Source organism: Ceratotherium simum, chromosome 29 (assembly GCF_057802395.1).
Source record: "Ceratotherium simum simum isolate JZ-2026a chromosome 29, ASM5780239v1, whole genome shotgun sequence".
In the NCBI taxonomy this organism is placed as follows: domain Eukaryota; kingdom Metazoa; phylum Chordata; class Mammalia; order Perissodactyla; family Rhinocerotidae; genus Ceratotherium; species Ceratotherium simum.
This window is the reverse complement of record NC_141928.1, coordinates 4,999,505-5,016,199: the sequence shown is the minus strand read 5'-3', so window position 1 is coordinate 5,016,199 and position 16,695 is coordinate 4,999,505. Positions and strand designations below refer to the sequence as shown.

The window sequence follows — 16,695 nt, the reverse complement described above, 5'->3', positions numbered from 1 at the left end:
AAGTCCAGAATACACGATTGTAAATAATTTAGAAGAGGCCACATGCAAGGAAGGATCCTGAAGCTAAAGTTAGCTTCAGCGTAAATCAACTTTGGACTGGGGGAGAGAAAGCTTTCCAGGAAAAGGGGTAGCATGTTTAGTGGGGTGGATGGGAGAAAAATGCACTGGATTGCCAGACTTGAGAGTCCTCAGTTCCTCTCCAGACTATTCACTCATTCATTCATTCATCCGGTAAGCATCACCCACTTCCCCTTGACCAGGCACAACAAGCCCCAGGACCACAGCCATGAGCTCACAGTCTACTGCACACGCTTCTTGACTCTGAAACCTTGGGCGAGTCCCTAGATGTCTCTAAGCCTTGGTTTGTGCACACCCAAATGGCTCCCCCCACCTCCCCTCAGTCCCTGAGAACCACCCCGAGCCTACCCTTCACTTGCTCATTCGACCACCTGCGAAACATTTATCAAGGGGCTGTTAGGTGCCAGGCAGTGTGCTGGGTCCTGGGGGTCCCCACTGGACCAGAGAGCCTTCGTTCCTGCAGCTTGCAAAGCCCTGGTGAAGACAGACAGTAAGGCAACTATTCCTCACCTAGGGATAAGCACTGCGAAGGAGGCCAGGTGCTAAGAGGCATCAACCAGGCTAGGGAAGTCCCACCTGAGGATGAGACTTTTTAGCCCCACCTTCTGAGACGAGTAGAGCTGGTCAGTTAAGAGGTGCTGGGGGTAGAGTGTGTGCCTGTGTTAGGGTGGGTGGTGGGTAGAAAGTGTTCCAGGGAAAATAAGAGGTTTTGAGCCCTCCAAGGCAAGGAAGAACCTGGAACTTTGGAGGCTGCAGTGAAGCGTCAGGGAAGGCAAGTGCTGAGAGGAGACTGGACAGGGAGTGAGGCCCGATCCGGCCAGGTCCCTGTTATCAGAGGTTCGGGGATTCGATCGGAGACGTAAAAGACTCTCCACTCCAAACAAATGAACTGAAGGTATATTTTATTATATAGAGGATAGTAAAGGTGATAGTCTGCAAACAGATCCGAATAGGTCAAATATTAAGAGGGAAAAAACATCAGCTTGACTGGAAAGGGAAAACATCCACATCGGCTGAAGAGAAATGACACAAATCAACCGGAAAGAGAAACACCGGGTTGACCGAAAAGAGAACACATCAGATCAATTACTTCATATCAAATCAATTACTTCACATCAAATCAATTACCCACAATATCCACGCCCCACTGCCGGGAGAGTCCTGTCAATCGACGCAGCTGGGCAAGGATCACACGTCCTGGGCAAGGTGTCCCTTCCACAGGTGGAACTCTCATCAGGTCTCAGTTTCTAGCAGTTTTTATATCATCAGTAATTTTCAGAGTAAGCAATTACAGAGTTTGCAGAGCAAGCATTTAGTGTTTCCATGCACAAATGGTTATCTGTGGCCTACGTGCGCTGAGCCCCCTGGCTAACGTCCCAGCCCAGTAGTTGTGTACGTGCATTGTTCTCTTTGGTTATCCTCTTAGCCCGGCACAGATGGCCAGTCCATCCCTTGCTACGATGCTCCAAGACCTTGAAATGTTACAACTTGCAACTCTCTCCGTGGGAGAAAGGCCAGTTCCCGGAAAAAGGCCAGTTCCCACCACACAGAAAGCAGCTTTATATTTCTTTGTATGCTGGTGGCTGTAGGTCAATGGAGCGGCCAAACATGGCTGTACTCATGTCAAGACAGCTCTGCGAGACCCACAGAGGCCAAAGCAGGTGGAATAAACCAGGCAGAGAACAGAGGGCTGAGAGACAAGTGCAGGACTCCACAACATCTAGGCCAGCGCCTCCCTCCCTGCGCTGGTGGTAACAACAGGCCGACAGAGGGAGGCACAGCTCTCTGCAGGATGCTGCGGTTCCCCTGGGGGAAATTGCCGAGAGCCCTCCTCTACTGGAATGGACACGGTAACTGAGTCCCAGTCCCCTACCGGGCTGTGTGTTTGGAGCACCAATTGGCGGGACACACGCTGCAATGATTTAGGGTTAGCGACTGCGATTTGTTTACTTTTTGCAAGTTAAACAAACCCCCAGTCTGTCATGCTTCCAATTTTCACCAAGTCATTTGAGGGAACCTGCTGGAGCGATTCTGAGGGGTCCCCCAGGGCCGAGTGCTGGGCTTCGCGACTGCCTCCAAAACCTTTATAAACTGTCACTGAAGATTTTGCTCTCTCTGTAGGTGCCCAGTGGGCATAAATCCAGAGGTTTAAGCAAGTCTTTCAAAAACTCCCCTTCTAAAAGGAAAGCGGCTGTCTGGCGTTTCTGAAAGCTCCGTCTTTTCTTAGGCAGCGGCTTGCTTCTTGAAGCAGATCCCCCCAGAATCGCCTTGCGGGATGCTCGCGGGCCTGACTTCTCCCGGAGCAGGAGCACGAGGAGGAGGCTGAGGCCTGGAGTCTGGGTTTCCAGGACGCTCCTGGCTGTAGACCCATTTGGCCAGCTGACACCCCCACTGTGCCGGCTGACAGCAGCTGCCCTTCGTGGAGCCCACTGTGTGCCAGGCACTGTGCTGGCCCTCCTTAGGCATCATCTCCCTTAAATCTTTGCAAGAATCCTAAAAGCCGGGATTACTATCATTCTCAGTTTACAGATGAGGAAGCTGAGTCTTAAAGAGGTTCTACAAGTTGCCCGCAGTCGTCCAGCTAATGCGCAGAGGGCCAGGCTTCAAGCCAGGTCTCTGACTCCACAGCCCAAGGTCATAACCATTGTGCAAATCAAAAGAACTTGGTGACATCAATGGCCACCATATTTACTGAGTACCTACCAGTGCCAGACTTTCACCTACGTGATCTCAACTCTGCAAGGTCGGTGTTTTGAGTTCAGAAAGACTCAGAAACGTGCCCAAGGTCACACTGAGGGTAAATGACAGAGCGGGGCTTGCACTGTCGCCTGTGTGAGTCCACAGCTTGTCGTGGTCCTTACATCTTTTGCCACACTGCCCATCACTCCAGAGACTCCTTTGTCCTGATGGAGAGAAGAATCTCCATCTCCATCATCTCCATCTCCATCTCTCTACAGGGTCAGCCTCATCCGGAGGTGTACTTTCTGTTCTCAAGGAGCTTACAGGCTAGTTGGGCACACAAGCCACACTGTGCATGTGCACACACACCTAGAAGTTGACCGCACAAGGCTGAAACCAGTAGGGCCAGGGGTGTAGCCCAGAAGTACTTGAGCGTTGAAACAGTTAGGAAGAGGCCTGTGGCTTGGAGTGGTCCCAAAAAGCCTAGTGGAGTTGCTGAAAGGCCAAGCAGGACTGAGCTAGGCTGAGAGGAGGAAGAAGAAGGTCATTTCAGATGCGAAAAATGGCCAGAGAGGCGAGAAATTGGATGCCAGGAGCGTGGGTACGTCTGGAGGGAAAGTCTAGAGGGAGCCTGATTTGAAGAAAGCAGCGTGGGCGGGATGCTGGCCTCAGGCTGGGACGGCTTAATGATTCTGCACTTTTGGTGTGACCACATAGTTTTCAGAAGAGACAAGACAGAAAGAGAAAAGGAGCGTGGACACTAGGTTTCCTACGGAAGCCTGGAGTTTAGGTTATTCTAACTCTGTGTGTTTGCTGGCGGGGGAGCCAGGATGGCTGGGGGCAAAACCACCATCCAAGCTGATCAGAATGGCCTCTCCCTTTCAAAGGAAGGTGTCCCCTCTTTCCCTCCCACCCATCGCTGGTCCCCTCCCCGCCTCCCTAATCAGTGAGAGCAAATGGTCATCAGATTAGCGCCAGCAATGAAAAGCACAGTCGCTCACCCTCGCGGTTAGTTAGCATTTAGATAGACTGGGACAGGGGCCCGCACAATAGGCATCAAAGCCGGTCTCGGTGGCGGGAGGGATTAATTTCTTTAACCAACAGGCCTGATCTGGCCTAACTCATTACCTGCCTTGTCAGTGTGGATGTTAGATTCGATTGAAGATTATACCATTTAGGCCTCTCCGTTGTTTTCTGCTGAAACCAGGGCGATTGAATTGCACGTTCTTTCGAGGCCCCCGTCAATACTCAGCGGCCTGAGGTTCTAATTCTGCTTCATTTAAACTTCATCAACTTTTCCAATCAAGTGGAAGGATCCGGAATAGGCTCTGTGAGCAGAAAGGCCGCTTCCCTTTGTCAGATAATTTATTCTGTTTTCTTCTTTCCTCTCGCCTTGCTCTCTTTCTCTCTCCAGCCTGGCTCCCCTCTCTACTCTCTCCCCGTTCCCCGCTCCTGATCCCAATGCTGAAAATGAGATTACAGTATTTAAATGACTATGATAATCAATCTAGGGACCCGGAGCTGAGATTGAGGTTAATTTTTCTTAGCAGAACAAAGAAGCGTGATGCCTTTGGGGACCTGAAGGTGCAATCTGGGTTTCTTGCTTGTGTTTTTTTCCCCCTCCAATTGCAGTTTTAGGAGTGTTTTCTTGTTACTAACTAGGCGCCGTGTGTGATTTTTAACGGCGGCAGCCCCTAAGAGAGCAGAAATGTTATTTTGAGCTGATAAACAGCTAACGGCCTTCAATCAACAATTTTAATAGGAAAAAAAAGGCCCTTATATGATACGTGTACAGATCTAATGAAAAGGTGATCGTTTACCTTATTTATTTTTAAACACACAAGGAATAATTTCCCACTGTGTTAGAACTAGTAATTACAGCCACACGCGCACCCGTAAACTTTTGAATGAAGAGACTTGTCACTCAGGCGGTCCTCTCCCTGGCAGCTTTTGCCGCTATAAAAGTTGAGATTTTGTCATGTTTTGGCTAATTGGAAACAGGGTCATTATACATTGAAAATCTACATGAAAGTGACTTGTTCAATTATTACCTGAAGTATCCAGAATCTGGCCAGTCAGTCTGCTGGTACCCACCTCCCCGCCACCCAGCTTCTAAAACAGAGAAAAATCAAAATATGTATATTTCTTTGTCTCTCTTTGCTATCTTGTCAGAGCTGTTTTACATGCTGCCACCCAATGTTATCTTTTATTTGTGTCAGGAGAAAGGATTTGACAAGTTCAGTATACAATGTTCATTTGGCAAGGCAAATTTTTCATACCAATTTTGAGTAGGAAATGAAACTATCTTTCAATAGAATGAGCAACATCATTTTTGGACAGACTTATTATGAGAGAGAGGATTGCAAAACTTTATTTCCTCGCAAGAGCCTGAAAAGTCTAATACATTTTTGAAAAAGTAGGATTTGGTTTCCTTATGCAAGCCTAGTTGGGGGAAATAGGAAACACCCATAATGGCTTCAAACAAGGATGCCTGATATTATTCCCCTCCCTGCTCGCCACAAGTTATTAATAGGCTGGAATAAATTGTTTCTCTTCTGTTTTATAATGACTTTGTTTTAGACGCTTTAAACTGTGGGTGAGTCTCTGACAGTTATCTGCATTTGCAAAGCAAAATATTTAATAACCACCGTCTTCTAAAGGAGCAGCAGAAACCACAAGCAACCCTATTTGAGAAGAATGAAATTCCCCCACCCCCGTATCTGCTTTCCATCACTGTTTACCTAAAAAAAAGAAGACTCTCACCCTCTGTGCTACCAAATTCATTTGGGGCAGTTGTTTATGGTGACATTTTTCTTTCTTAAAGCAAATATTGACTCACCATGGGGAAATTAAAACTCCATTAGCCATTGCTACATTGTACAGCAGGCTGCATTACAACAGTCAAGCTACTATTAATTGGTTTCTTCCTCAGGAATAATTCAGGGAGGGCAGAGGGAAAGGGGAAAGAGAAGATGGATCGAAACCATAATTTCTTAAAATGACACCATCTAAATCAGCCAAGGTGATCATTGCGTGGTTATTCATCTAAATATAAAGAAGACGTTGCCTAATAATATAATGAATTTATTGATACAAAAAGCCTGCGGTCGAGTTATTTCCAGGCTGGGGAGAGCACATTTTAAGACACACGTGGTCTGGCCTCGACCAGATGTGGGCAACTCAGGACTGACTTGCCGGAGCACAAGAAGCCCTGATTCTTCCATCTGGGTGGGAGATGTTTTTCTTTCCTGAGATAAGATTCTCCTTCCAGCCTGTTCACTGCATCATTCCCAACGTGAACGCTCTGCTTTTCTGCTGTCACCTCCTCTCTCCTTTGCCTGCCAGCTCTACCTGTGGTTCCTGGCCCGAATCCCACCCACTCCATCACGACTTCTCTGATCATTCTCGGGTCTAGTTAGTTTGCGCTCTGCTTTAGTTGGCTAGGGCTGCCATAACAAATGACCACAACCTGAGTGGCTTAAAAACAGAAATGTATTGCCTCATAGTTCTGGAGGCTAGAAGTCCAAGATCAAGATGTTGGCGGGGCTAGTTCCTTCTGAAGGCTAGGAGGGAAGGATCTGTTGCAGGCCTCTCTTTGTGGCTTGTAGATGGCCACCTCTGTGTTCACATGGTGTTCTCCCTGTACATGTGTCTATGTCCAAATTTCTCCTTTTTGTAGGACACCAGTCATATTGGATTAGGGGCCCACTCGACTCCATTATGACCTCCTCTTAACGAACTACCTTTTTAATGACCCATGGTCAAATCAGGTCACATTTTGATGTACTGGGAGTTAGGACTTCAACATGTGACTGCTTTGGGCTTGGGTCCCGGTCCCTGGTCCATGAGTTGTGGTAAGGATAACAAGGCAGTCAGTAGAGTGGCGTCCTTCACGTTGAACTCAAGGCTGCTGTCTTGATGAGGGCTGTAGATATGGCAAGCATTTAGAGCTCTGTGGTCTCCTCTGCAGTGTGGTGTGGACCACTGATAGGGTAAACAATCACATATGGTCTTGTGCCATCTATGATATTTTTGCCTTGTTATTGGTATTTAACCGTTAAGCATAACTAACTTGGGTCACTAACCTTCTGTAAGATACTCCTTGAGGGCAGATTCCACAACGTACTTCTTTGTATCGCCCACAGAGCTATTCATCCATCCATCCATCCATCCATCCATTCATCCATCCATCCATCTGTTGTTTTAGTATTTAAATACTAAAAATAATTTAGTATTTACTGAATTTCCATTATATGTGCCAGGCACTGGGCTAGGCATTAGAGAGATACTGATGAGCAAAATTTGACGTGATTAACGCCCTTGTGGAACATTACAGTATAATTGGGCAGATGAATGTTAATCAAAGAATCACAAATAAATGTAAGGCTGAAACTGTGATAAGAGTGAAGAAGTTCATGGTGCATCTAATTGGGAGACTTCATGTGGTTGGGGATTTAGGGAAGACTTCTTGGAGGAAGTGACAATTGAGCTGAGATTTGAATTAACCAGGAAAGGATGTGTGAGTGTGTGTGTAGGGGGCAGGAGAAGATGGAGGGGAAGGACAAGGACATCCTAGAAACTTAGAAGAGCATGTGCAAAGAGCCTGTGGTGGGAGAGAGTATGGGGATTCTAGGAACTGAAAGAGGCCAGAGTGGCTGAGAGTGGGGATGGGAGAGAATGGTGTGAGGCAGAGAACTGGGTCTCTCTGGGACGGATCATGCAGGCCCTTGTTGGAGGCCAGTTAAGGAGTTTGACCTGTAGCCCAAGAGTAGTGGGGAGCCGGTGAAGGCCTTTAAGTAGGGTTGGGACTGGAGGTAGAAAGATATGGCCAGATTGGCATGGGAAATGCCCTTCTAACTACATAGTGAAGAATGGATTGGAGTGTCCCAAGGTGGCCATGGGGAGAGGCATACAGGTGAGAGACGATCCTTGAATGAGGATGGGGGAGATGGAGACAAATGGACAAACTGGAGGGATATCTAGGAGGTAGACTGGCAAGATTTGGTGATGTGGGGATGGATGTGTATATGGGGATAGGGAGAAGGAGGTGTGAAGGATTTGGGGGGAACATAATAAGTTTGCTTTTGGATATTTATTGTGGGTAAATGTCTGGCTTTTGGTAAGTGTCTGACGATTCCGTGAGTTTCTGCATACCTGTCTGGCCTTCTCTGTCATCACATCCCTATCTGCAGCTCCCCACACGTCTCCACCTGCGTGCTCTCTCATCCCTCCATACGTTTCCACCGTCTGCCTGTTCACTGCACACCTGACTAGTTCCTACACATTCTTTAAGACTTAGTTCAAGAAGCTTCTCCTCTTGAAAGTGCTTCTTTATCTTCCAGTACTGTGTGTGCCTTTATACTCTGTTGACATTGTCCCTTTCCATGTCTCTCCACCTGCAGTGAACTGTGCGTGTCTCTAGGGCAAGGACCATGTCTTTTTCATTTCTTTATTTCAAGTTCTTGGCCAGTGTTTGGCACATAATTGGCATTCTGTAATGTTTCTTGAATAAATGAATGAGTGAATATATGAAAGAATGAATGAATGAGTATATTGGTGGTTTAAAGGTTTCTTCAGTGATAGGCTATGGGAGGTACTGCAGTAAACTAGAGTTACATGCACTGGTGGCCACATTTTATTCTTGAGGTGCTACAGCATAAGCTTGGCATCTTTAATGACCCTCCATCACCTACAAATCAGAATCTAGACTCTTGTTCGGCAAAATTTTTCGTGATCTGGTCCTTGCCTAACTCACAAATTATTCTCCACCTTTATGCTCTGATAGTATCTAACTATATGTTGTTTCCTACCTATACCGTACCCTCTCATGCCTCTGTGCCTTTGCACAGGCTGTTCTCTCTGCCTGGAACACCTTCTGCACTTTTTTGTTGGGCTGGAAGATGCATTCTCATCCTCAGAGTCCCAATTCGAATACTACTTCTTCTCTGCCATCTTCCCTGACTCTCTCTCCCAGACGTGGGTACTCCTCTTGTGTTCTTTATATGTAATTTCCTGGTGGCAATCACCTTAATGTACTGCAATCCTTGGAGATAAGGATTGTTTCTTTTTATCTTTATATTCCAAGAACCTTATACAGTGCCTGGCACATAACAGGTGCCCAATAAGTGGCAGTTTGTTGAGTGGATGAATGAATGACTAGCTCCATGACCTTGTGTGTATTATTTCTCTTCCCCTGTCATTTCCAAGATTTCAACTTGATTCTTTGGCTATAACAGTGTGTTTTTAAAAAATTGATGTGATATCCTTTGACACCTTTTAGGGAATGAATTACAATTTTTTACAAGCCTTCTTCTATTGCTTTATTAACTCTGTTTCTTCAGGGGTAGTTTTTTCCTTTGTTTTCTCTCTTTCATGGTAATATTTTTTCTCAAATGTTTGGCTATTCTTGGTTGTGCATAATATTTATATTTTCCATTCTTGTATGTGGATGTTTTGTCTCTTTACTGTGGCCCACCTCTAGTGATTATGGGGGGAGAGATGGGATAGATTGGGAAGTGGGATGAACTGGAAGTCCTTCTTCTGAGTGAGAGCATGCTTCTGGGAATAAGGAGCTACATGAGAGTAATTTTTTGTCTCTCCTTCCATGTTCATTGCTTAAGTCTGGATGCAAGTGCTGCTGTTGCTCTCTGCTTGGTGAAACCTTGGAAGGAGAGAGCCTGAGCCAATCTGATTGCTCCAAAAGCAGCATCTCGGATAGTCCCTGACTATTGTCCCAGAGCCTCTCCTCTTTTCTGTATGTTTGATCTGGACTTGGCATTCTCCTGAACACTCCCTGGCTCCACGGCAATCATTTCCTACACGTATTTCTGGTGGTGATTTCGTCTGGTTTTGCTTTTCTGTATGTCTCATCCTGTCTGATTTTTGATCATTTGGAAATATCTCAAAATTTCTAGTACACTGATGGAGCTCTTTTTTGTTTTGCTACACTATTTTGGATTTTTTCCTTTTGAAAAATACTTTCTTTGTCCTTTCAGTGTATTTGGGGAGAGTGGGAAGATAGATATAAGTTCTCAGTCCACCATTTTAAGCCTATCTCATTTCTTCTTCCTAAGATTGTGCAAACATTATGTCTCATGATATACTATTAAGGAGCACTCCAAATCATAGCCTAAAGATAGTTATGTTTACCTTAAAAAAAAAAAAAGAGTTTTAGCAACTACCTTAGCATCTACCCATAAGTTAAACACAGCAAAGAATGTTTCCGTTTTTCCCAATGACCAGAGCTACCCTATGAACTAGAAAACCACTTCTTTTTTGTGATCTGAAGAAAAGCCCTTCTGTGCCAATTCTTCCTACAAGACTGCCAAGGTAATAGGAAATCTCAGCAGAATCTCTTCTCTCATTTGAGGTATCTGGGATCTCAGTGAATAGGTCAGAAGGAGGAGGCAGGGTATTAAGTAATTTTTATCCAGTGACAAAACTTGTTCCTCTTCTGTTCATGGCCAAGTAAGCCCCTATCAGACCAGCCCTCCCAGAGATAACATCTATAAACTCTGATAAAATATTTTAGAAAAGAAAACTACCTGAAGGTTCTGGAAAGGGACAAACATAGGCAGATATAGCAGGCGGATGAGGGTGTCAACACACAGAAGAGAAAAGCAGAGAATGCTGTTCTCATTTGAGAAATGACTTTTAGCCAAATGCCAGGCTATAGTCAGTGCTACACAGTGTCTAGAATTTGGATAGAAACCTGTGGTTCTAGCCAACCTGTGGTTGAAGAACCAGAAGACAGAGTTTGAGGAAATCACAGTCCCTGGAAAATGAGGGAAGAATCCAGGAAAGGAGAGAGCCAGAGAAGAGAAGTCCAAATTCAGTATATAAACTCTGCCTGGGAGAGATCATCTATGGATGATCCCTGAACCATATATAGGTGGGGCAGACTCTAAAAAGTCCAACTAAGACCAAAATAAATTAACTTAGATTTGAGCTGCTTCCCATTGCAGAAGAGGCAGTTTTCAATTTGTGTTCAACCAAGTTAACTGCTTGCAAACAAAATGAAATGAAACAAAACAAAAAAGCTCTTAGGAGGAATATAACAGAATCCAGAGTCTCTACAATGTATCAGTCACAATGTCCAGAGTATACTTCAACATTACTTGATACAAAGAAGTAGGAAAACGTGACTCATTCTCAAGTGAAAAGACATTTAATTGAAAAAACCCCATAGATTGTCCATATTTGGAATTAACCATCAAGAATTTAAAGTGGTTATTATAACTATGCTTAAGACGTGAAGGAAAATATGTTCATACTGAATGAAAAAGTAGGAAAAAGAACCAAATGGAAACTTTAGAAGTGAAAATACAATATCTGAAATTTAAAAATTCACTGAATGGGCTCAACATCAAAATCTAGATAACAGAAGAGTCAGTGAACTTGAAGATATATCAGTAGAAATTATCTAATTGAGGAATGGAGAAAAAGGATTGAAAAAAGTGGACAGATCCTCAGGGACCTGTGAGGCAATATCAAAAGGTTTAATGTATGTGTCATTGAAAATATGTTGGCCAAAATTTCCCCAAATTTACTCAAAGACATACATTTACAGATTAAATAAGCTCAGTAAACTCCAAGCAAGAGTTTTTAAAAAATAACAAAACCATACCTGTGCACATCATAGTCAAATTGCTAAGAACCAAAGAGAAAATCTCAAAATCAGACAGAGAAAAACAATACATTGCATACAAGGGAATAACAATTCAAATAACCACTTACTTCTTGTCAGAAAAAAAAGAGTTCAGTAACAGAAACCTTAGTATGGTTTTGTTTATTAGAATTTCTAGTTCTTTAAGAAAACATCAGGGAGCAGGGCACAATATAAGTGAGTCTGGATTTGGGTGAGGGAGGAAAGGTAAGGAAGAAAAGTGTTTGGAGGGACAAAGTGGGATGGGATCCCTAAGCAACAGGTGTATAGAGAGTCTGAGGGATGTGAAGAGGTGGACAGTTCTGAAGTCACATTTGAGAAACACTGTTAGCTCTGGATTTGGCCAGATCTGCACCCTGACCCTCCTTCTGCCACTTTCTATCGACATAGCCTCAGGCAACTCACTTTGCCTCCTCAATCCTCAGTTCCCAGTTTATAAAAGAGGGGCAATTATAGAACCTACTTCATGGAGTTGTTGCAAAGATTAAATGAGATAAATGTAGGTAAGGAGCTAAGCGCGGAGCTTGGTAAATGGCAAGAGCCTAATCAATGGCAAGTGCTGTGATTATTAGTATTATTCTCTGTGTCAGCAGACCCCATTTGCAGACACTTCAAGTGCTTTATGGACTTTCATTACTCATTGTTCTCTGTGAGGTGTTATCACGAGGCGTAGCACTTGCCTTATCGCCTCCATGAGGATAGACACCCCAAGATGGCATGAACTAGTCACTGTGACTAGTTACCTGCCTGTGGGCAGGCTGTTCCCCCACCTGAGATGCTACTTCTCTGCACACACCCTTTCCTCCTGTTCTCATGTGCCCATTCCTCACTCATCATTTAAAACTCAGCTCTGAGTGCCCTCCCTTTCCTGACCGTATCCCCACTCTGAGATGTTTTACGTGCCCTCCTTCTTCGCCTCCAGAATATCCTGTGTGTCTTTCTGTCATTGCTCTTAGCATGTATATTAAAATGTTTGTTCTTGTGGGTTCCTTGTGGGCAGGAACCAGGTCTCAATCATTTTTTTTTATCCCCAGTGCCTGCAGTGCTTAGCATAAAGTAGGTGCTCAATAAATGTTTGTCGAATGAGTGAATAAATAAACGGTTTCATGAGTACCTGGGAGACTGTTTCCTGGTAAATAGTAACCTTGGCATTTCTATGAATGTCTAGATTTATTTTTCAGTTCAAACTTAAGACACTTTCATTTTAAGATTTAAAAACAGGGTGTTCTCCATGAAGGAAGACAGAACCACATGCACAGGTGGGTAAAAGATATGAATCTGGAGGTGGAGAAGCTAAATATCTGTGTGTAGAACTTGGTGTCGTTGAAATACAATGAATATCAACAACGTGTGTGTTGTCAAGCCCCCAAGTGCCTAAGGGCAGTGGAAATGCATAGGGGAACATGTTGGGGGGTTGGAGGATTGTTTCTGGTCAGCCTTTTGATCTGAGCATTTAACAAGTAAATCCAAATGGGGACTTTGGAGCCGTAATCCCATAGAGCATGGCCATTCTGTCAGATGTGCGCTCTGCCTGGGCAGCCTGCAGCACAAAAGAGAAAAAGGGACCACATGGCTTGTCCCAAACTAGAAAGAGCTTTTCTGTGAGAGGATATTGAGCTGTTTGCTAAAGCCCAACATTACGCTTGAATTATACTTGAATGCTTAGAGAAAGAACATTGGTTAAAGACACTTACCACGACCTGGGGTGGACCTACTCTCTTCTGTCGCCTTCTGGGGTGGTGGTGTGGGCTGTAATGATCTGTATTGTATTTATAAGCTGACAGGGTAATCCTGGGAACAGCAGGAGGGGAGGCAACCCCAGCAATACGTCCCAACCCTGCTAATTAAAACAATCCTTCCTCTCCCCAGGAAGGCTAATGAGACAGAAAGAGAGTGGGCTAATGAAAATGTCACCACGAGATTGCCCACTTATTTTATTTATTTACTTAATGCTGTAACTTCCATTTTGGGGTTCTGAGAGAGAGAGAGGGAGAGATTTTCAAAAATTTGCTAGAAAACCCTTTCTTATTCATCAGCAGTCTGCACAGCATGGGCTATTCACCAGGCATATCTTTAGTGATCTGAAATTTTATCTCCAGTTGTCATTAATAACAGTATTCTAGAAAGACGGTTTTGCCTGTGTTTACTTTGAACCAAATAAAAATGAAAGGAATCCAAATCCATTTTCAGAGTATTTTTCCCCAAATCCAAGAGGCCAGTTTGCTCACGAAAGCTTTGGCCCCCACCCCCACCGTGGTGGGTGGCCAGTCAAGTTGAAGATGCATCACTGATACTGAGTGGTGTTTGGTGAGACAAGTTCACTGTGTATGCTCAAACAGACTTAACGTTGATCCCATCAGTGTCTGGCTCTGCCAAGATGGCAGGAATTCAATTAATATGGTATTTAATGGAGCCCAGCATGACCTGATCCTTCAATACCGTGAGGGCACCCCAGGGCCCTCCTCCTTCATTTCAATCCCTTAAATGCTTAGTGACTTCAGCTAATGACTTCATCAGCACCACTGTCCACTAGACTAGTGAAAGAGAGCAAGAAAGTGTTCAACTTGGTATAGATCCTAATAAGCGCGATTTTTATGGTGGTGAGCCTGAGTTTTTTGTTACCGGAGGGTATTTGCACAACCAGCAGTTTGTGAGGCTCAGGCTCACCGTCCCTCAGCAGCAGATGCTCATTCCCCAGGAGAATCCAGGGATGAAGAGCGGATAGTCTGGTAATGGACTTGGTAGGTGTATTCATTTCCTGTGGCTGCCATAACAAACTATCACAAACTGCATGGCTTAAAACCACAGAAATAAGAGTTCTGGAGGCCAGAAGTCTGAAATCAAGATGTTGCCTTGGGAATCCTTCCTTGCATCTTCCAGCTTCTGGTGGCCCCAGGTGTTCCTTGGCTTGTGACCGAATCACTCCAATCTCTGCCTCCATGGTCACATGGTCTTCTGCTCTGTGTCTGTCTTCTCCTATTCTTTCTTGTAAGGACACTTTTCACTGGATTTAGGGCCCATGTGGATAATCCTGGATGATCTCATCTCAAGATTCTTAACTTAATTACATTTGCAAAGACTCATTTTCCAAATAAGGTCATATTCACATGTTCTGGGGAAATATCTTTTTTTGGAGGGCCACCATTCAACCTATGATAGCAAGGTTGGGTCAAGTAAAGTTGAGTTGGTCAGTTGATCCAAGTCAATTAAATGAGCATTTCCCACTCTTGCTTTAAGGAAGAATTTGTCTCCCTCTTTTTTTTTTTTTAATGGCATGAAGATATATGCAGAATTATTTTTCTTTCTTTTTTTTTTTATGAGGAAGATTAGTCCTGAGCTAACATCTGTTGCCAATCCTCCTCTTTTTGCTGAGGAAGATTGGCCCTGGGCTAACATCTGTGCCCATCTTCCTCTACTTTATATGTGGGACGCCTGCCACAGCATGGCTTGGTAAGCCGTGTGTAGGTCCACGCCTAGGATCTGAACCTGCAAACCCTGGGCTGCTGAAGCGGAGAATGCGAACTTAACCACTACGTCACCAGGCCAGACCCCAGAGTGATTTTTATAAAAAGAACGTTCAGAAAAGAATACAACTTTTTAAAGACTTTGCCCACGAACATCCACCATTCTACATTAGAGTTGGAGACTTCAATGCTATAGCAATTAAAAGTGATCATTATGAAGACTTCAAGCAATGGGGAAAATGCTCACACTATAATAATAAGTGGAAGGAAAAGCAGAACACAAAATTATACCTCTGGCTTGGTTACAGTTTTGCGAAATTTATCCTTGTCCATGAATAGGGCCTGGAAGGGAACTCTGAAAAATGAAAAGTGGTAACAATTATCTATAGGGGATAGATATTCTAGACGGTTCCCCCCCCCTTTTAAAATTCCTGTTATGAGGATAATCAAAAAAATTATAATAGAGGTTGCCTCTTGGGGGAAAGGGAGACTCTTGGGAGACAGGAACAAGAGAGAGATTTACTCTTCATTTTACACCCTTTGTACCTTCTGAATTTTGTGGATATGCATGTAATACTTATTCAGAAAACCAAATATATAACAATGATGAAAAGTCCTGTTATCATGAAGCCTTTGATAACCCTCTCCCCAAGAGCTGGACCTGCTTTCTGAAGACTCCCTGAGCTGTTTGTGCACTATTTGTGTGTTTCTCACACTGCTCTGCAATGGTTTGTGTACTTCTTGCCTCTTGGGCATAGGTAACAGCAGGGGCTAAGGCCAGAAGGAGAAAGACGGTGTGTACACTCCAGGGACAGAAAGGTGACCGGTATTTGCAGGTTCAAATTCAAGGCAGGACTTGGCAAGAGATGGGTTTGGAGGAAGGAGCCTTGGATGTCATGGTAGGAGTTTGGACTTTGTACAAGGGCAGTGGGAAGACATTGAGAGGGACATGATCACATCTGCATTTTAGAAAATCATTCTAAGTATGGAAAATGAGTGTTTTATGGAAAATATAGTATTTTCACCATACCAATATAGTAAATGTAAATAAATCTCAAGAGTATAGGGAATAGTAAAATAACTAGGAAGCGATGAGTTTTGAGTATTTTTGCCTTTGTTTTTAATATAACTTATTTAATTGTAGGTTTATATAATTTAATTTTAATAATGGCTGTGTTTAAGAATTGGCTTGCAAAATTCCTGAATATTTAACAGTGGGCCGGCTCTGTACACCACTGGTTTCTACTGAGTCTCAAATGTGTATATTTTAGGAAATGTAGTCGCCACCGCACAGCAGAATCTCAGGGATAAGAGAATCCCCGAATTCCCTTGGTTTTGCGGGATGGGGGAGATATGGTCAATATTCTTAAATAAAAGGTTAGGAAGAAGTTGAACATGACATTTCTACACAGCACTGGGCCCAGCCCTAGGTCCCAAAGACCCGGAGGATGCAGGTGGAAATTGCTAAGCCAACAACGGAAAGAGGGCTTCCATGGGAGGGGCATGCAGGATCAGTCTTCCCTGTTCCTTCACCTGCTTAAATCACTGGCTTTGGCTCCCCTCCTCCAGGAAGCCCCCTGATTAAGCCAACCCAGGCAGCTGAAGCTTCTTCCTCCTCCTTCCTCCCACCTCTGAGCTCTGGGCTGAGAGATTCAGCTCTTTGTTGTCTGACTTAGTCTCCCCAATTCATCCTCGGATAAACTAGCCTCTGTTACAGTTCCAACTCTCACTCTGGGTAATATGCCCTAATTTACGTGTCCACAGCCAGCATCTCTCTTGTTCCTTGATCCTATGACGCTGTGATCTAGA

The 16,695-nt window shown here is 44.2% G+C and overlaps 1 protein-coding gene across 2 annotated transcripts in view; it reads left to right on the top strand.

The window, feature by feature from the left end:
* CFAP77 (cilia and flagella associated protein 77) overlaps positions 1 to 16,695 on the top strand; it is a 127,509-nt gene that overhangs the window by 9,516 nt on the left and 101,298 nt on the right. The window contains exon 2 of one of the 2 annotated variants that reach the window (XM_087419567.1): positions 3,811 to 3,831. The exons of the other annotated variant lie outside the window; for it this stretch is intronic. Coding sequence (XP_087275693.1) covers positions 3,811 to 3,831 — 21 coding nt within the window. The remainder of the gene's footprint in view (positions 1 to 3,810; positions 3,832 to 16,695) is intronic. 2 annotated transcript variants of the gene reach the window in all.